General features: G+C 37.2%; 1 protein-coding gene across 2 annotated transcripts in view; it reads left to right on the top strand.

The window, feature by feature from the left end:
- The window catches only part of NKAIN2 (sodium/potassium transporting ATPase interacting 2), a 1,030,851-nt gene that overhangs the window by 994,700 nt on the left and 10,253 nt on the right, over positions 1-25,898 (top strand). For both annotated transcript variants that reach the window (XR_499978.3, XM_038000565.2), the window contains exon 5: positions 8,009-8,069. Coding sequence is in view for 1 of the 2 variants with exons in the window: in XM_038000565.2 (XP_037856493.1) it covers positions 8,009-8,069 (61 nt within the window). In the remaining variant the exon portion in view is untranslated. The remainder of the gene's footprint in view (positions 1-8,008; positions 8,070-25,898) is intronic.

Below are 25,898 nucleotides of genomic sequence, written 5' to 3' on the forward strand. Positions count from 1 at the left end.
ATGTATGTCTGGTTTTATTTAATCTTTTAAAAAGTGTTTAATACAGTCATGCTTGATGATGCAGCAGAATACCTAAAGGCTGGTATTAAGATATGTTTCTGATCCTCTGAAAAGCTTTTCTGACCCAGTAGGCTGTGAACATTCACAATAGCCCTGGAGGCAATCCTCCATGTGTTATTGTGGGTTGATAACTGCACCTGGATTATTCGTAGCAGAGAAAATTTGCAGTGTGCTCCACAATAGTCCAGCCAGTGGATTAGTATGAGATAAGAATCATCTGGTAAACAATAGAGATGATATACCAGCCCACATAATAAAATACTTCATATAAAGACCTTCATTAATAACGCTGATGTAATCACATTTGAATCCTTTGCTGAAGCAATCTCAAATTATGTAGATGGAATAAGATGAAAAAGAGCAAGTAAAAATCAGCTGCAACTTAAAATTATACTTTGTGTGTGCATAATATCCTTCTGTTCAAATTCCTATTACAAAAAGCATGGGCTTAGAGCCTGTGAATTATGAATTCAGAATAAAATTAGATTATTTAATTTTAATAAAACATATAACCAATTTATGTGGAATGTGAGATAATTGTGGATACAAAAGTCATGTTGCTACTCCTCATTTCTAATCATGTTGGCATAAAAGCACAAAATTAAAATGTGTCTTTGTACTTAAGAAAACAAGCTACTTGGTTTAGATATATTTAAGAAAACAATCTACTTGGTTTAGATATACTTCTAATTTATAAATTATAATATGAAGGTTTTTAAACATAAATAAAAGTACCGTAAAATGTAGTATTTTTCAAGTAAACTTTTTATTGTGAGATAAATATGGATCACATGCAATTATATGAAATAAAATGAAAGATTCTGTGTACACTTTACCCAGTTTCTCCAAATAGTATTACATTGCAAAAATCAGTACAGCTTCACTTTTAGGATCTGGATATTGATACAGTCAAGACAGAAAGTTTCGTCACCACAGAGATCCCATACGTTGCGTTTTATGGCCACATTCACTTCCTTCATAACCCACCCTCCTTAGTCCCCGGCAACCACCAACCTGTTCTCTATTTCTACAATTTTATTATGTCAAGAATGTTCTATAACTAGAATCACATAACATACAACCTTTTTGAGTTGGCTTTTTTCACAAACCTCAATTCTATGGAAATTCATGCAGGTTGTTGCATGTATCAGTCATCAGTTCCTTTTTCTTGCTGAATAGTATTTCATGGTGTGGATGTACCACAGTTTGTTTAACTATTAACCCACAGAACAACATTGGGGTTGCATCCACCTTGGGCCTATTATGAATAGCGATGTTATACACATTAGTGTACAGGTTTTTGTTGGAACACGTTTTTATTTCTCTGAGACAAAATTGCACTCCTGGGCAGGAGTGCAATTGCTAGATCATATGGTAGTTGCATGTTTAGTTTGTAAAGAAACCTCCAAACTGTTTTCCAGAATGGCTGTACATAAACGTTTCCCTGTTTCTGCTTTCAAGGTATTTGTTTTTGGCTTTCCTAAGTTTGACTGTCATGCATTGTGGCGTGAATTTCTTTAGATTTATACTTTTGCGGTTCACTAAGCTTTTTGAATTAGTAAGTTTATGTCCTTTGCCAAATTTCAGAAGTTTTCAGTCATTATTTCTTTGAAGGCTTTTTCAGTGCTGATCTCTTTCTCCTTTCCTTTCAGGACTGCAGTGGGGGGAGAAAAAAGTTAGGTCTTTTGATATTTCCATGAGTCCCTGAGACTCTGTGCATGTTTTCCAGTTTACTTTGTCTCTGTTGCTTAGTTTAGGTAATCTCTATTGTTCAGTCTTCAAGTTCACTGATTCTTTCCTCTGTGTTCTCTACATTTTTCAGTTCTAAATTTTCAGTTTGGTTCTTCCTCACATATTCTGTGTCTTTGCTGAGACCTTCTAATATTTTAATTTATTTCAAGCATGTTTGTAATTGCCTATTGGAGCATTTTTGCGATGTCTACTCTAAAATATTTGCCAGAAAATCTTAACATCTCTATCACCTCTGTGGTTAGGTTACATTGGCTGTCCTTTCACTCAGTTTGAGGAAATCCTCATTGTTGGTATTTTTAGTAATTTTTAATTGAAACGTGGACATTTTGGGTATTATGCTATGAGACCCTAAATCTTAATTAAACCTTTCATTTTAGTTGAATCCTCTGATGCTGTTTTGATAGGAGAAGGAGGGATGCTGACTTATTTCTGCCAAGTGAGGATAGAAGTCCAGGGTTCCCACTTAGCCTCCATTGAGACTCAATGTGGGAAGGGCTTTTCATTAAGTCTGGGAAGCTGTGGAAGGTCCTGCTCCCCACTAGCCTCTCAGTGATACCTCCATATCTGGCAAGAGCCTTATTACTGCTCCAAGGTGGCTTTCACTGATGCCACGGGGGTGGCGGACAGGCCTCAGTACTGCTGGGCATTGGTAAAAGTCCTCATCTTCTACTAAGCTTCCACTGACAACACCCCAGTGGAGAAAAGAGAGCGTCTGCCTCATTACTGGAGAGTGAGGCTAAAAGTCTGGATTACCCATGAGGCAGTGGGGAAGTCTTGGCTCCCCACTCTTTGTTGCTGTGGTTGGGGAGTGGGGCTACAATTTTTGTGTTTTTGTTTTGTTTTGTTTTTCTATGGTGTTGGCTGAAACAAAGAGGTACTATCATTGTAAAACTTTCTGTCTTGGTGGGCTGCGTTTTCCCTTTTCTCTGGTCTTTTGGCTAGAGACAGCAAGCGTTTACTGGGGCTTTTAAAAAATCTGTACCTGTTGGCATTTCAGAGTTATAGGCTTCTTCAGCTCCAAATAAGTCTGGTGTATATGAAATAATAATAATAGTAATACTAATAATGGAATTCACCCTCATGTACTTTCTTGAGTACCAAAGACCATAGTTGGTCTGCATCAGTCTTCCTGTGTTTGTTATATATATATATAATGTTCAGGGTTTTTAATTGTATTTAATAGGAAAGATAGGGAAAGGTATCCCTCCCATTACTCCAACTTCCCAGAAGCGGAAATCTAGAATGTAATAGATTAAACACTAAGGTTGCTATATTTTCAATTATAACAATTAAATCTTTTAAAATACTTACCAAAAGGCTTTGGTTTCACTTTTTCTATTAGCTTCTAAGTGAATTTCTGAGACATACAATCATAATTTGGTTTGTGGATATAAAAAAGAATTTTAATCTGATTTAGTTATAGAGAGAAAATACTTCCTTCCAGTCAGTAATAATATCAAGATGATATGTAATTCCTTATCAGGTGAATTAGAAGTGAACAAATCACATTAGATATATGAAGGTGAAAAGATAAATAAAAATTTAAAAAAATTATACTTAGCTCTGCTTTGAATGACAAAGACTGAAACACTAGAATATTTTGTTTCTTTCACTAGCGGATAATTGTATGTTTGCCTAAGATAGTGCCACAGATCCCTTCCATTATTATTCTAAGCATCTTCACATAAGGAACAAAATAAAATTATTTTCTTTTAATTTCAGATACTAACATCTACTCTACCAACATGAGCCTCTATTATCCGCTTTGTGACCCATTACTTCCCTTTATACACCCCAAGCTTCTCTGAACTGGGCCACTTCCTCCTCCCTAAATGTATCTATTTCTTTCCAGCTCTAGTCTGAGCTCTGCTTGGAAGATGTACTCTCCATCTCTCTGTTCCCCTCTTTATTCCCTTTCAAGTCCTCCCACCTCTCAAGGTCTATCTCAAAAGTGCCAAGCACCAACCTACTCTGAGAATGGATTACCAGTTCTTGGAGGAAACAGCACCTTTATTCAGCCTTAAAGAATGAGTTAGTATCCATTAGTTGTTTTTCCTGGTGGGTATTAACTCATTCTTTAAGGCCAGCTTAATACCTGGGAGATGAAATAATCTGTACAACAAACTCCCATGACACAACTTTACCTGTATAACAAACCTGCATATGAACCCTAGAACTTAAAATAAAAGTGAAATAAAAAATTAAAAAAGAAGACCTGGGAAGTAAGCAGGCAGTACTGCTGTGTAAAGCTTTATATCCAGCTTAGCAACTCGGAACTCTGTTTTCAAAAACAAATGCAAAAAAAGAATGAGTTAGAATCACTCTTTACTGGAGGTGCAAGGCTGAGTAGGGAGGGGAAGGAAGAGGTAGAGGGCGTTAGCATTCTTTGTTGACAGACTGGGGAAATGAGTTAAGGAACAGAGAAGGAAAGCTACCTGATAGATGTCAGCAAGCTACCAACAGCTTTCTACTGACATCAGTTCTGACAAGGACTGGTGAGAAATGAGGCTAGAAAGGAAGTCAAGTATCGCATCAGGAAAGACTTGGGCCCATGAAAAATGTTATACTTTTGTATGGTGTGCTCCTTCAGCACACCATACAAATTTTCATAGAAAATTTTCATAGAAAAATGGCATAGTTCCATTGGCAATTTGGCACACTGGAGGCCCACTGTTTATGACCCTAATCTGGTCTTCACAGCTCTAATTTCCATTGCTCTAGTATGAAGTCCCCAAACTCTCATCAGATTTAACTACTGCCTCTTACCTAAACACAACCCATATCTTTCCTGCTTGATAATCTCACTCTGGAAAAGCAAATCCCATTTTGCCTGTCATCTGCAAAAATATATATAATGCTCTTCCAAGGGTGTTTGTGAGGCTTAATGGGCTAACACATGAAAGTATCCAGTCTACTGTTTGTTGTTACTTATTAGAGGTACAATTTTCTTCCTTCTTTCTGAAGATTTACCTAAATCTACTTCAAATTACAATTATATATACACCTGCTACAAAATTGCAAACTACTTAAAGCTAGGACTGTATCTCAAACAGCGGCTCTAACCAGGGGAAATTTTGCCTTTTAGAGGACATGTGACAATGTCTAGAAATATTTTTATTGCCTCAATTGTTGACAGTCTTGATTGTAGGATGTTATTGTTTAAACATTGACAACACATAACAGCCTCAATAAAAAAGTATTCCAAACCCAAAATGTCGGTGGTGACTAGAACTCTGCTTTAGTTCATCATTGTAGCCCAGGTAGCAATTAGCAGAGTTGCATATTACAGGAGATTGGATTCTTCTGTTCTCACACTGCTCATAAAGACATACCCTAGACTAGGTAATTTAAAAAGGAAAGAAGTTAAATTGACTCACAGTTCAGCATGGCTGGGAAGGCCTCAGGACATTTATAATCAAGACAGAAGGGGAAGCAAAGACCTTCTTCACATGGTGGCAGCAAGGAGAAGAATGAAAGCAAAGGAGGGAAAAGTTCATTATAAAACCATCAGATCTTTTGAGAACGCACACACTATCATGAGAACAGCATGAAGGTAACTTCTCCCATGATTCAGTTACCTGCCACTGGGTCCCTCCCACAACCCCTGGGGATTATGGGAACTACAATTCAAGATGAGATTTGGGAGCACAGCCAAACCATATCAGAAACATTCAGAATTGTTAGAAATAATTTGAAACCCCTCTCTATTGGTAAATTTTATAAATTGCCACTGGGGAGGTAAAATTAAATTAGAAATGTGTACTGTATAGGGAAATTGGAAGATAGCAGAGTTTATGAATCTTGATTAATTTGGGGAACACAAATTTCCATTTGTAGTTAGAGGTGACCAATTTAAAAGCTAAAGTTCTCTTAATCAGCAAGCTTTTGTAAAAAAATGCAGCAGGATTTACTTTTATATCAAAGGAGCTCCCCAGATAGTTAAAGAATGAAAATGAATATAATTAAAAGATCATTGGTAAGCAGAATGCAGTGCCTTAGCTGCATTCTGGGAGAGTACACTTAATAATCAAGAATCTACTGACACTTTAATGTGATTTTTAAACTTATTGGCCATGAATCTCAGAATGTATCGATGCTTATTACCTAGATATTCATTTCAAAGAAATGAAGTGATGAGTAAGAATTTTTTTAAAACAGTTTGTAATTAGGACAAATTGCTTTACAAATAATTTAATAAGCATTTAACACTGAAAAGAAGAGGAAAACTAGTGATAAACCTGTAACATTTAGCCACATATAGTAAGAACTCAATGTAGAGGAAGAGGTGAAGCTATAAGCAATACCAAGGGGATTTAACCACACCCATAGGCTCTTTACCTAGACACAGCCAGATCCAAGTACCAATGTCAGGCACCCATGGGACTGGCTCACTCCATTAAAAAGCATTTTCATGGGTCCTGGTGGGTGAAAGATCAAGATGTGTTAGTATAGTCTCTATTTTTTCAGTACCCATGAAATGCTCAAATCACTATGTGATTTGAGTTTGGATAAATCAAAATCTTTGCTAAAGCCAAATAGGAGACATTGGTTTTTAATTAGTACTCTGAACTCTAAAAATAAGTGCCATAAAAACAAAGACCTTGATGACTCTATTATATAAAGAAGTGATTCTTACTATCACTATCTTATGGCCAATAGCAACATATAATTCAAAGAGAAACATGCTGATTTGATGAGTTTTCTAAAATATTTCTTAAAAAGAAAACTCAGTCTACTGATATAGCATCAGTGGTATTTATTTTTGACTCTCTATGATGTATACTGGTGCAGATACTACAGTTGGGGCTAGAGAGGGCCGAGAGTATCCATTCCCTCTCCTCCAGGATCTAAAAACAAGTGTATGAAGTGTTGCATAAGTCTTTTTCCTTCAACTCTGCCTCCCCAAATGTGGTCACTGCTTTTCTCTATTGTCCAGGAATGACCACTGTTTTATCCTATGCCAGTTCTTTTTGGAAGATAGCTAGAATCTGCCAGAACGTGCTTTCTCTCTCAAGTCCAAATTAGGGACTTAAAAGTTTCTTTTCACCAGAGACCGCTTTGTCTCCTAATAGTTCTGTGCTCATTAAATACCTATTAGTGTAGCCTTTGACTTAAGATGTTCCACTCACATCCTCCAGAAGATCACTATCTGTCACCTAATGAAAAACAACTTCATTAGGCTTGTCGCGGCAGTTCCTTTTTTCCCCGTGCTTTCACTTCCTGATTGAAGACTGCAGCTTTTCCTAATGTTTTCTTCCCCACACTAAATATTATTGTGTGGGGTCGGTTCTCAGCCAGATCAATGTTTGTTTGAAATGTTGTTGTGAATAATCTTCATCACTGTTTTAAGGACATACCTTTAAGGATTCCTCCAAACTAGATCAATTTGCAAAAAAAGAAAACAAATAGTCTTCTACTTATCCAGAAATTATATTTGTTTCTTTTGATTAGTGTTCATAAATTGACTAAATAAATATTGTACTAGTAGGAAGGAATACAAAAACACCCAATCTGAGAAAATAGAGAGATCAAATGACTTTGTTGTGCTCCTTTACAAGCACACAGACTTTTTTGTAGTGTTTCAGAAAAGACAATGTGATGTGTGTAATGCCATATTCAATGCATTTTGATGATACTCCCTACTTATAGGTGTCCATCTCATCACTTCTCTGTAACATATTGTCTTAATCATACTCAGTATGCCCTGGTTCCTGTTACAGATCTGAGTCTTCCTTACTTACAAAGAACCCATGCAACAAACCACAGAATCACCTTAATGTTTTTCCCTCAAAGCATTTTTCTGATGGTCTGTGAGAGTCCAAGTTTTAGAATCTTAGGTACTGAGCTAATGAAAAGTAAACTAGAAGTTGATTGGCACAAATGCAAATGTTAATCCATTTGTGAATGGTCATAAGGCTTTTTCTGTACTGAAAATAATTTGTTTTAGATTGCTTGGCAATTAACAAATCTTACACGTAAACACAGGTCAGAGAAAAACAGAGTGATATGTTTATTTACAACACAGATGAGCATCATTTGAATCAGGAATCCACACTGGAGTCAAGATCCAGTCCAATGAGCCATGTTGGAGCCCTAAGTCTGGTTGTAAACTGCCTAACTTTGAAAAGCCACTCCCCAGTGAGGTCTGGTTTTGGTGCCTTTGTCTGATGTCTAAAGCATCTCTGTTTTGTTTCAGCTGGCAGGTTTCATCTACGCCTGTTATGTTGTGAAATGTATAACTGAAGAAGAGGACAGCTGTAAGTATTAAAGCTCTATTCTGTTTCTTTCAAGTTCAAAGCATCTTCTTTACTGCCTCCTACTTAGCCTTCCTAGTCCTCAGACAAGATCCCACAACACAGCATTAGAATGGAGAATAAGCCTTTTGTGCCCATCAGACCAAAGTGTTTGTCATAACAGTATCCAGCAAAGTGAAGAATGGAGAAGCACCCATTTTGAAAACATAACTTCTTTATTTTCTTTGAAGGGCTTTTAAAAATCCTTTCCTCTTATAAAAAATTCTAGTAGGGAACAGAGGGGAGATTGGAGATGGAAATGATTTTAAAATGTGGCTAACTTGACCGTTCTCTTTTTATGATCCCTTTATTAGGTATTGATAACTAACCAGTTTCACCCAAGACTACAAATCCCCAAAATCAACAATTTGTAGTAGTTGCTAAGATTCTTATGGAAACTGACTTCAGATTAATTCAGAGAATTGTCTTTGGGAAATCAAATGTCCGTCTGTCCTTTTCGTTCCTACTATTTGATACAAATGACTAGAACTCTAACTATGTCAAAGACTCAACATTGAGACGTATTGCTTGATCCAGAGTTTAGATCACAGTACACTCTTACAATCCTCCCAGGGGCTCTGTCATTGTCTGCTCTCCAAAACATGGAGGGTAGAAGGTTTTATTCCACCCCTGCCCCTAAGGATCTAAAATAGGAGAACTGGGGAAAGTACTTCTATTCTCTGTGGGTACTATCATGGATAATTGCCCATGTAGTTACATTTACTCAGAGACTCAAAGGAAAAATCAGAATTGGGAATCATTTTTCTTGGTTTCAAAAATATTTATAATATTGGGTGTTTGAAACAGTAAGGAAAGAGAAAGGTGAGAATATGATGATTTGAGGAAAACATCCAAAGATAAATATATGTTTCTTCTTCCCTTTCCAATTTTACTAGAAAGGAAGAGGCAATATCAAGTGATTAATTTAGAAGAGGCACTTTTCAATCATACTCATACATGATATAAAATCAGAAGTATATAGTTTATAATTTATTTCATATATAAAAGGAAAAATGGTCCTTTCACTAAATAAGCATTTGTAAAATATTCCTTAGTGTTTTAAGTGCTATGTGAGCCTTTGGAGATTTTAGGATGATTCATACATAATATTTGACCTCTAGGAACTTGCCAACTAGTAGGTAAAACAAACATATGAGCAAACAAATAAGAAACTCTGTAGTGCATGCTGTGGGTAAAGAGAAGAAAGAGATCAGGAGAAGGTTCATAGAGAACACTTTTGAGCTTGATTTCAAAAGATGAATAGATCTTTACTGTGTTGCCAGTATGGAAGCGAGGGTTGGTCCCAGACAAAAGGTGAAAAAGCACATCACGGCCAGATTAATGTGACTGAATTTGTTTCCTGTGCTACAGGTAGACAGCTGGAGAAAATTGGAAAAACATGTATGAATGAGATAGTAGAAAAGTGGGTATGAAAGATTAAGGAGTTTGGGCTCTGTATAATACAATCACAGATCAAAGGGCAGATAGCTTATAAAAAGAGAATAACATAATCAAAAACGTTCTTTAGAAAAAATACATTAGCATCATTATAAAGAAGAGACTCAAGAGGGGGAAAGATTAGGGAAGAGAACTAGTTAAGACACCATGAAAGTGAGACATGAGATAATGTGAATCTGGACAAGGATCGGTATTGGAGATAGAGAGGATAGATGTGCCATGAGACATGCCAAAATGACATGATTAGTGGGCAATGGTGGGTACTGTGATAAGGGAAAAGGAGGAGACTGTTAGATTCCTGGGTGTCTCATATAAGTGAATGGGTAGATGGAATTGCCACTTGGGAAGAAAAATGGGAATAAGATCACTAGTTCAGTTTGCACAGGTTGAGTTTGAAGTGCCTAGCACCTATACAAGAGAAGACATCCAGTAAGCACTTGTCTTATACAGAAAAGATTTATTCAAAGATTAGAAAAGGCAAAATATATATGGATTTTAAAATGCATGGACCACACAAACTATGTAAGTTCGTTGAGATATTACCATTCAGTGTCTGTGTGCCAAACCCCTGATGGAGGGGAAGCGCCCAGTTAATTTTCATATGGAAGTTGGGCTTTCTCTGGGCTATGTTGTTTGAATTTCATTTCACAATGATACCAGTGCATTTTTATCTTCAGACAATACTTACTGACATACCATGTCTCCTACATGCATAATCAGCGTTTCGTCAGAATAGCACCTCTCAAAGGAGATCTCAGAAATGCTAGTTCCACAAGATATACTGCTCAAAAAAAAAAAAAAAAAAAAAAAAAAATTCCAAAGCCAAGTAAGGTTGACACTGAAAATTTAGAATGCACATTTATATATTAACATTTCTAAGAGTACTGCCAGAAAGAAGTATGTCCATTTTTTTTTCCTAACCCATAGTTTTGTTTTAACTATATTACCTTGAGGCCAGACACAGATCAAAGAGAAAAACCAGAAAGAGTTCTACGGCTTGATTACACCCACAGTTCCCCGGGGAGAATACCACATGCCCCACAGTGGCAGGAGTGGGGTAAGTCATGAGGCAGAGAGAGAGCGGAACCTTTAGTTCGAGTCCTACAAGAAGAAATGGATGAGGCAGGGTAGGAAGGTTTATTAGGACAGGTTAACTGTGTTACAAATTGGTGCCCCATGAAATTCATGTTCACTGTGACTGTTAACGCATAGGTTTAGGGCTATCTAAAGTCTCTACATGCTTTTTGGAGGTGAGTCAGGGCTTACTTGGAAACAGCTAGTGGTCATTTTGTAGATGTTAAAGCATCAATTTATATAAATTAAAAGGATGATTAATGCAAGTCTCCCAAAATATTTGAACACAGGACTCCTGTTTTTCACCAACCCCACTCCCCGCCACCGGCCGCCTCTATAAAAAAGCACTTAATATTCCGGAGAATTCTTCCAAGGGAATTCTGCACTAAACCAAGTTTTGGCCAAAGCGATGTAAATTCAAGGAGATTCAAAGTCACCAATATCTGTTGGAAGAACAAGTTATCTATCAAGCATCTAATAAGCTTTTTCCCCCAAAAGACTCCAAAAAATAACATATATGTCTTTATGTGTATCTTGACCACAACACCACATCTGCCTTTATTAATCCAAAACACAAGTAGACTTCTCAAAGACAAGTTTTATCATGTTAGTCTTATTGCTCAGTGGGCAAAATATGAATTCTTTTTTTAATTTTTATATACAAGTAGACTGATGCTTGTCTCAGATGTTCATGGGACTAGTAAAGAGGTGGGAGGAGATGCTCATTTGGACTGGCTCTCTGTCCAGTGGTCTTCGGTGACTTTCGGTTAGGTTCATTTACTTGTAGTCATTCACACCTAGACAGTTATGAGTATCTTTTGGTTACAATGCTTTGGGTTGATATTCTCCATATATGATCACTTGCCTGATGTTTATCCTCAAACACTGCCTGGACATATGACTTCCAATCCATCAAGTAAACAAGTTTTGACTTTTCTGTATAATTTTGGTAATTATATTATAAAAATTATCCCTATCCTTAAAAGGTTTGGTGAAAGGTTAAAATAAAACCACTCTCAAGCAAACCCTGAAACTCGGGAGGGGTTTAATGTACATGTAAACACTGAGAGGGTCTCTATGTGCCTATTTTTACCCACTGTAGATTTGCAATAACGCGTCATTATTTGCAATGAAGCATAGTGTCAGGAGTAGGTGCTAGCTACCTGCTTGCCAAATTGGTGAAGTTTCCATTATTAAGAGCCTTATAAGGAACAGAGGACAGCTTTGGTTCTGTAGCTAGTGTGGAGATAAGGGCCCAATGATGGCAACTGGATAAAATATTCTTGAAGTCAACATGAAGCTAATCAGTTATGTGCTCAGTTCTGATACCTCAGCCTCACAGCAACAGGTGTATCCAGGAAACTTCAGAGGAAAGAGGCAGAAACCTCCAGGAAGCAATGGAGAGGGTTTGAGCTCAATGCACAAAGACTCGAGCCTAGACTCAATGAAATAGCAATAAATCATCATTGAAACAGAGAGGCTCATGAACATCAAACACCTGAGAATTTTTTCCCTTATGTATCCTTTTAAGCAGTATCTCATTACTCTTCTAGAGTCCAGTTTGATTAATATTTGTAGAGATACTGTTTTAGTTCCCTTGGGGTACTATAGCAAAATATTATAGGTAGGGTGTCTTATAAATGACAGAAATTTATTTCTCACAGTTTTACGGGCTGGAAAGTCCATCAAGGCACCAGCAGATATGGCTTCTAGTGAGGGCTCGTTTCCTTGCTCATAGGTGATATCTTCTTGCTGTAACCTCACATGTGAAAAGGGGCAAGGCAGCCCTCCGGGGCTTCTTTTAGAAGGTTACTAATCCCATTTCTGAGGGCTCCACCATCATGACATAACCACCTCCTACAGGTCCTACCTCCTAACACCATTACGTTGGTGATTATGTTTCAAAATATGAATTGGGGAGGGACACTAACATTTAGATCATAGCAGACACTATATTGCAAGGGTTTTTGTTTTTTTCCATTGAAAAAAATCTGGACCTTGAAGTTTACATCTCTAACCCTTTAGTTATCTAAGCCGGAGCCACAGCTTGGCAGGCCAGCTGGTTGTGCAGACTCACAGGGCACCACTGCCATCTGCTGTGCCTACCAGGAGATGACAGCAACCCTCAGAGCAGAGATCCCAAATTAGATGTGACACTCCTTCCGCCATGAGTTAGGCAGCTACGGATGCCATAAAAACATACAACAGGCATAGTGGCTTCAATAACAGAAATTTGCTTTCCAAAATCTAGGTGTTAGAAACCTCAGGTTTGGTTTATCCTGAGGCCTCTGTCTTTGTCTTGTAGATGGCACTTTCTGTTGGATTGGGGCCCTATCCTTATGACCCCATTTAACCTTCATTACCTCTTCAAAGGGGCAATTTCCAAGTACAGCCAGGCATATTAGGAGTTAGACCTGCAACATATGAATTTGAGGAGGATCACAATTCAGTCCACATCCAAATACACACACAGGCACACACACTCCACATGTGTCCTGGACATTTGAAAATATATGTGGGGCACAGACTGAGGATAGATGCAGCTCACTGGCCCATCAGATGCCTGTGGGTAAGAGGCTTCAGGGCTGTATTGCTAGGTCAGCTCCACACTCACTGCCACCAGGCAGGAATTCCCGCTCAGCATCTCCTGCTGTGGGGTGATCCGCCTCTAGATGAGTAGCTTCTCACCAGGATAAAAGCTGAGGCCCCTGCTCTAGAGGATGTGGCTTGACCTTAGAACCCTATTTGAGTGGGCTACCTTCACAACATACTTTTATATATTTGTTCATGAAAAGACAGTGATACATCTTGGGAGAAAAGGCTTTCTCCAGGAAAGCAGGCATCTCGCTGTGCTGTCTTTGTGGCAGGGCTCTCTGCTGTCTCATCTGTCACCAGCCATGCAGAGTTTTCCTTATGGCCTCCCGTCTTCTGTTCCCCTCTGCTTGTTCTCTTTTACACTATTCTGTGAAAGAAAGAAAATGTTTGGAGATTCCTGGTCGGGTGTGCCTTTTATTATAAATGTAGCTCTTCTGTCTCACTTCATCCTCGGGTTTTCCCCACCGCAGTCAGATGCCCACTCATAGTGATAGAACCAGAAATTGTCCTCGGTGCTTAATTAGCATTGTTAGATGTGACAATTAAAAGGAAGCCATGCAACCATGGCAAATATTGCTAATCCATGATAGCAAAAAAAAAAAAAAAAATCATATGACTTCTCAATTTTTATTATGTGTTTTTGTAACTCATTGGCTTAATAGTTAAACTAAAACTAAATATTGGTCTTCTAGCAAATGGGTTCATTTTACTAAGCAGTCATTCTCTTTGCTGAAAGAGATTCAATGTATTTGCAAATGTTGTTAAATGTTGAAATCATCTGGAGAGAGACATGGAATACCATTTAAAAAATAATATCCTAAGGGACTTATTTTGAAAGCAATGCTGAAAAATGAATTCAAGATGCTTAAACTTGGAGTTAGACACATGTACATTTACACCAGCCAAGCACGAATGTGTCAAAACCTGTCCTGAATTCCTCAAAATCAACTGGCCTTGGGATAAAATTCACAATCGATTTATTGAATCTTTCATTTGAAAAGAAAACCACAGGAAATTATTCACTTCTCTGGGGCTAATAATTTTCTGTTATTTTTGTTTGATTTTTCTTCTAAAACCTGCTGGTCTACACTTCTGTGTATTGAATTCCATTCTGTATGTTTTTATCATTTCTCCAGTTTGTCAGGATCATTGGATTTGAATGCAGTTCTCTGGGCACAATCTCACACTCTCAACCATGGGGCTGGGTAAACATGGGAACAGGGAGAACTATTTCCCCTTGAAAAAAATATCTGTTACTTCCTGTCTATAAGGGAATGCAGAAAGCATAGACAATACAGATAAATAAAAAAGGAAAATTAAAATAACCCCTTAATTCTGGGTTCTGATACTCAGTTCAAATTTTGGTGTATTATGTGCCTGCCTGCCTCCCTTCTTTCCTTCCTTCCTTCCTTCCTTCCTTCCTTCCTTCCTTCCTTCCTTCCTTCCTTCCTTCCTTCCTTCCTTCCTTCCTTCTTTCCCTTTTTCCTTCCTTTCATTCTCTCTTCTTTTCTTCCTTTCTTCTTACCTGTCTATCTATCTATCATCTAACTGCATTCCTCCCATCTGATTGTTAGGGCTATTTCATACATTCTGTTTGGTAGTCTGAGCTGTCTTTCACGTTTACAAATCACTCTCCAAACATAACCTAAGAGGGGATGATTAGAAGTTCAGAAAAGTTACCAAGTTCCTGGCTGCCAGGTTGACAGGCAAAGTTGTTAGAATATGTTTATTTTACTTATCTGGCATCATACTGAAGCAATCAAATAAAATGTAACATAATCTTAGTATCTTACTAATTTATCTTCTCTGTATAACATTTGTCTTATGAATTTGATGGTGACTGAGTGAAAACATTTTCTCCACATCTGCCAGTTTCCCACTAAACCAAAACTCGGTATTTATTTTCTCATCTCTGAACAGGATCACAAAGCCTGAAGACTCAGGCTTTGCACTCCACTAATCTCTCACTATGCCTATAGAATCCTCGTGGGGCCAAGGTGAAAAAGGTGTCATCTTTCACCTTTCCTTCCCATTCCCCCTAAACCAAGGCACAGAAGTTCTGCATTTATTTAATTTTATATCTGTTTGTTCTGTTTATGATTTGTTTTGAATTATGAGTTGTACAGGATTTAAAATGATGGAAACCAGCCTACTGCTCTATTTCAGCACTTTATTTTATAGGCCAAGGAAGATCAAATGACTTGCCCAAAGTCACTAACTCATTCATGACTTTCCAACATTCAAATGCAGTACACACTCACTCACTCAGGATGGAAGAATAATAGGAGACATTATCAGGATTCACGCCTGTCTTGTTCCCTGCTGTATCCTTAGCATCTACCATATCTCCAACCTAGAAAAGGACTCAGGAAGTATTTGAAAAATAAATGAATGAATCAATTAGATCTCCACAAACATTTCTTGACCTATACGGAAACTGCCAAGGAAATATGACATCTCCTTAGAATTCAATGTATTCTAAGTAAATGAATAAGTAATTTGAATAAAGCACCTATCATTTTCTAAACAAGAGGAAGAAAGATGTGCTGCTATATATAAAACTAAGTGATCAACACCTGAGACAGATGGTACATATTAATTTTCCTCCTGTCAATCAAATTCAAGTTCCTATTAGTGACAACAGCATTCTCCAACAGTGATACATGTAATAATTTTCACATTGTCTCCCCAGATTGGTGAACACTGGTTTGTTTTTCAGCCTTCTATTAAATTGCTCCCTCTTGTGATCATCTAACAGAAAACACATAAGCTATATTTTTAAAATTATATACTCAGGTCAAAACTGAGTCTGATTCTTCAACATTCACTTCTTATTTTCTCTCTTTTATCATAATATCGTATCTCATCCATTATACTATATTGCTTTTCACTCGTACACACACACACACACACACACACACACACAATGTTCATCTTTAAATAAATCTGATATTTCCAAGTCAAGAATATGAGGGGAAAGAATCTGATTCATTCTCTCTCCTCTGTTAATTAGGAATAATCAGAGCTTTGTTTCTACAAAACAATATAGAGGTAACAATATTCAGATAAGCAAAGGAGGGCCTTTAACTGGGGTGTAACAAAAGAGGTATTTTTTATGCAAAGAATATTTCTGACAGGGTGAACTGAAGTTATCCAGCAGATGAAGAATACTGATGTTGTTTTAATAGCCTTAATAAAAAAGAAAGCATGTGACTTAAAGGAGGAGCAAGTAGTGACATTTATAGAAATGAATGAACAAAAACTTTTGATTTTGCTGACTCTGCTTCTTCCAGTGGTGCAGACCCCCACAGCCTGCCAGCAGTGGGTGTCGTGGACTAGCTTCCTCACCATCTATCTCTAATTTCTCATGGATAATGACATGAGAAAGAAAACATTCAAGCAGCAGAAAAGTGAGGTGATTTTTGCAGCAGAATGTTGACATACACGCTCACAAAATGAAGTCGCTGGGATCCTTTAGTACCATCTCCAAAGAACAAATGAGAGCAAGACAAAGAGCTGGCACAGGAAAATGAAGAGACAAGCTGAGAAGATGACATTCAAAGTTAGGCTCTTGATGAATGATGTTGGCCATTGCCCACTTCCTTATGCCCAGTTCTGCTTTAGTTTTAGAAGTGGCATCTCATAGAAACAGAAGGCTGGGCTCAGAGGTCTCCTTCTTAACAGCAGGAGGACTAAGAAACACTAGATCTCTAAGGATGGCCACCAGGTATGCAGAACGAAAACATCTGAGCGAAGCAGCCTTACACCTAGCTACTGAAAGAGCGCCTTGGAAATAAGTGAGCTGGAGACAAACCCTCAATCCTATGTGACATTTAAATGAGGCTGCTCTGGCAGAAGATACTCAGGGAGGCCTCCGCTATGATTGGTTGGCGTTGTGTGGCAGGGAATGAAAGAGAAACAAACTTAAAACTCACAGGAGGTGCAGTTTGTTTAAATAATAGAAAGTAATTAGGCTGAAGACAAAAATCAGTGATGGCATTTTATAATTACGATTAATTTAAAGTTTAATTTCCTTTGGTGCTAAAATCTTACTTAAAACATTTACCGGGAAAGGAAATTAGGATGTTACTATCAAGAGGCATAAAGTGCTTCTGGGAATCCATGCCTATTATCACTTGAAAATTAGGTTAGGGCCAAAGTGGGGATTTCAATTCATTTTTGAGTATAATAAATGGTGACCAGACCTCAGAGTCTGCGGGGTTGGCAGGGGCAGGCAGTGTAACATTTGCATTTGCTTGTTTGTTTGTTTGTTTATAGGATTAATTGCAAATATTTTCAACAAAGAGTGTAGTTTATACATTAACAATCCTGCTACAAAATGAAAATTGGATATGGATTGCTGCCTTTGTAACTAATGAAGCTGATGTTAAAGGAATTCCCAAATGTGGCACTGCAAAGGGAAGCACATAGTCACACATCCATACACCTTCACCATTGAATTAAATGGAACAGGGGACAGTATTTCTGTTGGCTCCAAACCTGTCAACCCAACTCTCCTCTCCAAGTCCCCCACTTTTTCATCATTCTGTTTTCCCATTCATGCCTCAATTTCCAATTTCCATTTTCAGCAACTAATCTTTCTGGAAACTCACTTAGTAAAATCAATGCATAATAGTAACAAGCAGATGGAAATAACTCCTTTGCACTGATTTTTTCCATTCATTTTGCCTTTGTGGATTTGCTCATTTTAAATATTATATTGCTAACATTCGTGTGTGAACTAATCCCAGAAATATGGAATTGTGTATAATCATAAAGTTATGAAGAGTATTAGTGGTTACCTACTGTAATCCCCTAATTTTACATTTAAGGAAAGGGACACTCAAATTGACTTGCTCAAAGTTAAACAATCATTTAGAGGCAGAACAGGGAGCAGAACATCGATGTCAAGATTCGAAGAATACTTTCCATGTCACTTCACTGCGATACCTGAGACAGATTCTTTTAACAAATATTTATTGAGCAACTACTGGGTGGTAGGCTATGTGTTGTCACTAGGGATAAAGCAGGGAACCAAACAGATACCATCTTTGCCTTTATGGCGCCCACAATCCGTCACACAATTTACAAGAGAAAGAGAAATTATAGTAAAGCGTGGTGAAAGTTCACACAAGGAAAGGGGATGGAGGTGCCATGGAAATCATCCCAAGAAGAACTCATGCAGTTTAGAAGATAAGGAAATTCTTCACTGAAGACATGATGATTCAGCTGAAACCTAAGGGATAAATTAGAGGACTATGTAGAACTTAACAAAGACAGGCATGCCTTTTTTAAAAGGCACTACTTTTCGGATCGATATTGACCAAAAGTACACCATAAGTCACACAGGAATGATCTTAAGTTCTTTTAATGAACTCGATATAGGAAATCTAGTTTCAGCTTTCCCAAATACCAATAAAAATGTTAGAGTAACTGTGGGACATTCTCTTTCCTGAAATTGCTACTGTTGTTCTAAGGAGATGATTAATTTAGGCTCAGGAGTTTTGTGATTTTCATTTCTGGAGGCTGTAAAATGATACAAAGATTATGTTAGCAAAGATTACAAGATAAAGAATATGTCTCTAATAGGTAATTACAGCACGCATGTTTTATTTTTTATTTCCCTAAATATGCATATGTTAATGTACCCACAACCCTAATTAAAATTCCTACATTTAAATGGGCTGTGGATTCTAAATATATTCTGGATGTCAGCTGAGAAGACATACCCAGTCGTGTCTAAAGAGCTCACCTATAGCTTGTAATAACTGCTCCTTCCAATTTCTGAAATCTGAAAGACATGTCGTATATAATTGAAAGCAATTCTAACAGGGGAAAACAAAATGAAGACTGGAAAATCTAATCCATCCAAATGGCATGGCACAGAGTGAGCCCAGGCACATTTAAGGTGAAGTTGCCTTAGTTATTTCATCATAATCTTCATTACATGCTTCTCTACATTTACTGAAAGCCTCAAAAGATATCGGATTCATAATTTTCTGACTCTAGCTTTATAGTTTCTCCACCCTGTTAGTTCTCATCTCCCTCATCACTACTCCCTTCATCTGCCACCTTCTTTCCCTTCATCATGGATCACCTTCATTTTGGAGGAAAGAGGCTTCTCTAAGATGCCCAGTTCTGAATTTTCTGCCTGACTATAAACACCTACCTATTCTTTTTCCTTGTTCTCCTGCCTCCCTCTTGAAAAAAGTTTTCTTCACCCTTATTTGGAAGCTTCCCTCCACCTGAACCTATGTTTTTCTCATGCTTTGGGTCTTCCTACTCATTATCTATCTCCAGGATTAGCAAAGGCAGCAGTGTTCTTGTCAGCATCCTTGGTTTCCTTCCTTGCTTGTACATCCTTTACGCTTGGATTTTCAACATCTGCTCCTGACAATGCCCAGATTCAATTTCTCCACTTCTAATCCTGGGTAATTGCTCATTGCTGGAGAAAGTAACTAAACCCAATAGTAAATGTGTACTTGCTACACTCAGCTGGGTGTTGTCTCCAGCTCAACCATGCTTTCATCTGCGTTTGACAAAGCGGCACTCTGGCCACGGGACCTGTTCCACACCTTTCCAGGATCCTTAAACCAAGTACTGAAACCTGAAAAAGTCAAATCTATCAAACAGAAACTTCTTTGATTTTCCCTCAAGAACCTCAACAAATCTCTACTGGCAATTATTCTTTTGTCTTCTTGCAACCCTGCCCAAACCTGAGAGGAACAGGTAAGCTTCTCCTCTACAAAGTAATCCATCCGCCAAGATTTGGCCTGTCGTTTTGCCTGATCCAGGACACTGAGCTCTCAGGATCTTCATTCTTGACCATTCATTGGACAGTTCCTTTTGCCCACATATGTGGCAAAGCCTCATAGACCACAGACAAGTCTAGCCCCAAATTATTTGTGTTCTTTCTGATAATATACAAGGCCATTTCCAAAAGAATTTGAAATATGGAAATTCAGTTCTACGTAATTTTTAAAAAATATAAATTAACTTATTTTTCTTCTGCATTATGTCACACAGGCTATTCCTGTTGCTTGTCAAATCACAATTAACTAACTAAGTGGGCATTTGAAGGCTCTCCATAGACCTCCCTCTGGTCTCCTCGGCTTCTGTGGATGTCTTCTACACTTTTGTCACTCTATACAAAATTTTAGTAAATTCTAATACAAAATTCTCTCGTTTGAGCCTTATTCCATCTATTCTCCTACCCTTGGAAATGCTAATTATCTCAGTAAAGAGCCTAAATGTGCATTTTAAAGCATAATTCCAATCATTCCTTTTGTATAAATCCTTTTTAAAAACAGATGAGATCCCAATCATATTCATAGTGTATTTTTAATATACATGCTTCTATGTATTACACACATATGACACCTGATTCTCTCAATAACCCTTCGAAGCTGAAATTGCTTTATTATCCTCACTTTACAGAGGAAGAAATTAAGGCTCAGAGCAATTGTGACCTAATTATAGGTCCAATGCTGGTAAGAAGTAAAGGCACAACCGGAGCACAGGTCTTCTGACTCCACATCCCCCCATCTTGATGCTACCAAACAGATTCTACAATGATGTATCAAGTAGTGGCATTATGATATATCAAGTACAGGCATTATGTTATTAAAAGACTACCTGATAAAAAGATCTGAGTCTCAGCAGAAAACCATCTTGTGTTTCTTAAAATCTCACCTAAGGCACTGCCCTCACTGAGAAGTAGCAGATATGAACAAGAAAAACAACACAAAATAGTTTATCAAGTGGAACTTATATTTCATTTTTTATTAGGCCTTTAGAACCAAAAGCTTAAAGTGATTTTTCAACTAACGATATACTTTATTTATTATGATACTATTATACCTATTGCTTTTCATTTTCATTGTTTAGCATGTGTGAATGTGTTACCAAGTTTCAAATATTAAAGATCTGTTTCTGATACAAGTAAGAAGGAAACTGAAAAATAAGGCACTAAAACCCTGAGAAAACATATTTGATGAACAAGGTTAGGAAGCAAAGCATCGGCGGTGATTTAGCTAATAACTCTAATTTCATTCCACGTGTGCTTCGCCTGCTAAAAACCTTCTGTGGTATAACACTTTAGTGACCTTTCAGGCAACAACAGGCTAAAATACCTCTTCCTATAAAGGATTGTGTTTTCCTTATCAGGAAAAAAAAATAGTTCAGAGTCATCCAGAGATTTTAGCCCACACTGAACACCTCAAGCTCACACGGTCAGCTTGAATTCCTGCCACCAACTAGAGCTTAGTGGGAAAAAAGTGGTTCTTTTCAATTTGGCTTAAGGTTGGATATGTTTTATGTTTCTTTTGTATTACTGGAGCTAAGTACCCTTGGAATTTATACCTATGGAAATAATGGAAAGACACTCTATTTTCATAGGCCCTATTAATTTCCTTTATATTTAGAAAAACTCACTGAAAGACATCAAACATTTTAGTGTCTTTCAATGAGTTATTCTAAATATTTAGGCTTAGCTTCCTATGAACTGCCTTTTAAATTTTCCCGTCATGGCTTTTTACAGCTCTGTCTTCAAAAGGGAGTATGTTGAATAGTGGCTTTGTCATTAATCACCAAGGGATAATTTTATATTACAATACCTCATTGCCAACATGTATTTAATAAAACAGTTTTAAGTTTGCTGAACTCAGTGTTCAGGATTAAAAGGTTTAAATAAAAGAGAGGCTCACAACAGGAAATATATATCACAAAGAATATTTATTCAAAAAGCTTTTTTATCTTACTTGGTAATTTCTAAATTCCACTATCATTAATGTTATTAAATCATAGTTATTAAATTGATATGGCACTTAACAAATTTAAAATAATTGCACCTGCAATTATTACAGTACCTCTACTGCCCCCACCCATAGGTCAATAGATGTAAACATACCCACATTGTAGATAAGAAAATGAAGGCAAAAAGAAAATATACTTGCAAAGAAAATGATAGCATTCTAAGTTGTCTTTTGGAGGTGATGGATATATTATTACCTTGATTGTGGTAAAGGTTTCACAGGTATGCACAGGTCCAAACTTATCAAATTGCACACATTAAATATGTGCAGTGTTTTGCATGTCAATTATACCTCAGTATAGTTCTTTAAAAAAAAAAAAAAATCCTGAGTTGTCTTCAGAGAACCAAATGCAAATCCCTCCAAAAAGGCAGAGATTAAGAAAGTACCTTTTTTTTTTCACCTTCAGTCCAGTCGTGTGCCTCTGTTAGGGTTTTATAAACTGGCCAGAAGGAAAACAATGTTCTTCCTACCAGTTACCAAGATTTGTAACACTCAATAGCATTCATCAATGAATGACCATCTCACTGGAGTCCTTGTGATGCAAATGCATGTCCTAACCTCTTTCCTTCCACTCCTTTTGGCCAAAGAGGATGTAGTGGTGGTTTCTTCCTACTGGTATCCAAAAAGTTTCTGTTGTGTATCTCACAGCACCAGGCAACAACTTTGTAGATTGTCTATAAAAAGTTTTTATTGTATCATTCAAGGCCTTGGCAGTCAGCCAGATTTCACTTGGAAGTTTTTCTAGCATCTTCCATGCTCCGATCAATTGCCTTATTTTCCTTTACAGCCTAAAGGGTGTAAGAGTTTATTTGGTAAATACCTATTGAGTGTCTTCCATGAGCCAGACACTGTTCTGGGTTCTGAAGCTAGCGTGGTAAACAGTAGAAAGCAATAAATCTCTTGTAGCTTGTATTACAGTAGTGGAGGAAATCAACAAATAAGCAAGCAGATTTATACATCATGTAGAAATAGGTTGCAATGAAGGAAAATAAAGCTGAGTGAGGAGGAAGAAATTCATCTCTAACATCCCAGCAAGTCTCCAATTTCCCTTGCACTAATTAGAGTTACATTTCCCTTTTCCCAAGCATCTCTTCACTTAGATGTACCACTTATAACTTAAATCCTACATTTCCAAAAGAAAGCCAAACACCAACTCCCTTTCAACACCTTTTTTTTCTTTAAAAGCAGCAATATGCCCCTGGCAAACAAATTTCTGAGACTCAACTTTGAACCTTTTCTTTTCCTCCCTTTCCCCCATGTTCAAAAACTTGCCATGAACTATGTTTTCTACCTCTTTGTCCATTCATCTCAAATTCATTGACATCTTTCCTTTCTCATTCTCCTAATTCTAATTCAGGCTTTTAGTACTTCCTGTCTGTCTTTCACATTTTCTGTTAAGCATTGAAGTTACACAGACAATATGCCAAGTCACATGAAAGAAAACATCTCTCATAACTTTAAAAATCATCATCGTTATCAGTCCTACAAGATGGGGATGAGAATATAAATAATTTTCAGAAGAAAGGATGGCTTAAATGCATATTTGGTGTCCTGTATAAATTATCAGACACAGAGCACGTGAACTAAACCTTGAAGGATGCTACCCTCTTAAACCTCTTAAAGATACATTACAAAAAAAAAAAAAAAAAAAAAAAAAAAAATACCACATTGGCAGCTATCACTGGCAAATTCAGCAAAGGTAGTTTCTGATAAGTCATTGTTTACATCCAAATATTTCTACAATATTAAATCAAAGAATAATCTAATACTGTAGATTCTTACAGTATTAGATGGGAAGAAGATAAAGAGCAAATTTTCTAGAAAGAACAGAGTAAAAGATGCTGGAGAACAAATAACAAAAGGGGAACTCAAAGCAACTACTTAAGACTTTTGTTAAATTAATAACTTAGAAAGAACATAAAAATGTGATTTGATGCTTTTGATCACTGTAGATAACATTTGAAAAATGCACTAGAATGGCATAACTCAAATGCAGAAATCTCTTTTTCAATATACGTACAAAGGAAATAGAATACCTGGTTTCTACTCTCATCCTCAAATGTTGTGTGGCCTCAGGATAAAACTCAATAAATCTGTATTGATTTGTAAAATTAAGATAATTATTCTTACCAACCTCAAAGTAATTTTGTGAAGATAAATGATATCACTTGAAAGGGCTTCATGAACAATTAAGTATTTTGCAATTTGGGGGAATGTAGTTTATTTTTAAGGAGGTAAGGAGATTCTTGATTGATAGAAGTTACTCTTTTCTAAATAATGCAGAGATAAGTTACGACCCAAACATCTAGCTGCCATCCAAATTACTTGGACAAAAATCTGTCAAATGTTTTATGACCCTTATTGCTCAGAAAAGTTTTAGAATATGCAGTAGTCTCTTTAGAGCCTGAATAAATGTCATTATATAAAAGAAACTGAAAACAGAACAAAGTGGTATTAAGGGTATCTTAAAAATGTAAGCTAACCCCACTAATTCTATTTTTGAGAGGAAAAAAAAAATACCTCTACCTCTCTGTCTATCTACATGGCACCCCAAAAAGTTCCATATGTGGTTGAAGAACCCTTCTGTAAAAGGTGAGAAGAATCAAGTCTCCCTGTGCTGACCCCCATAATCTTAACTATAATGGGTGGTTGGATCCAATTGATTCCTATTCCTCTCTCTAGGGTCTTTAGGAAGACATCCAAACAATTTCTGAGAAGAAGTGCACATGAAAATTTGCTGTACACAGTCTCCTTGGCTGTGAACTCAAGCATGTAGGTAAAATAAACTATAGAAAATATGCCCTCTGCTCCTGATTTAAATTTGAATGCCCCCTCACAAGTGAAATGGTAAAAATCCAGCCTGGTTACATTCAGAGCTGCTTCTTTTCTCATCTTGGTTCTGGGTCACCTTCTGTTGGAATTTCTTCCATACCTAGGCCATCAGCATGGTCTGAATAATCAGAATGATCACAGTCCTTCCATCAGAGCTTTAGTGCTATCCTCCCTAATCTGGGAGTTGTAAGCCATCTCTCTCCACCTACACAGCATACAGATCATGGTTAATAAGAGCAAGCCCCAGGCCACTCAAGCTTCATTCGCACCACAGATTCAGGACACCCTCATTTCCCTTTTCTCATGTCTTTGGAAGGTCTACATTGCTTCTGACTCAAGCTTTGCTTTCCATTTTTGGACCTAATTCTATCCATTGGGCTTGAAGATTCATCTTATTTTCTTCACATTATCCCTTGGTTCATCCGAAGATCTTTGGTTCATAATTATCATTTGTTTTTTTGTTTTTGTTTTTGTTTTTCTGCCATCCCCCCTAAATCCCTGTAAACAAGTGAATAAATATTTCAAAACAAACACAATGATGATAACAACAACAGCAGTAGCAATAAAAATATGAATAAACCTGAGTTTGACTTGGATCTCAATTTCAGTGGAGACCTTACTGTTTCTGTCTGCCATGATCTTGATCTATTGTAACCCACTCTCCACCACTATGGTAGAGACCATCTTACTAAGAGAAAAGCTCAGAGCAGTGAAGCTCTAACTTGGTGAATACCTCTTAGAGAACTAGTCATTAATTTAGTCTCATTGTCAACAACAGCCCTTCCAGATAAACAGAAATGTAGACACTATCTTCAACAAATCCCCAGTCTTAAACTATATATATATATATATATATATTTTTTTTTTTTTGAGACAGAGTTTCCCTCTTGCCACCCAGCTGGAGTGCGATGGCATGATCTCGGCTCACTGCAACTTCTGCCTCTGGAGTTCAAGCAATTCTCCTGAGCCTCCCGAGTAGCTGGGATTACAGACGCGAGCCATCATGCCCAGCTAATTTTTG

Source organism: Chlorocebus sabaeus, chromosome 13 (assembly GCF_047675955.1).
Source record: "Chlorocebus sabaeus isolate Y175 chromosome 13, mChlSab1.0.hap1, whole genome shotgun sequence".
Lineage (NCBI taxonomy): Eukaryota > Metazoa > Chordata > Mammalia > Primates > Cercopithecidae > Chlorocebus > Chlorocebus sabaeus.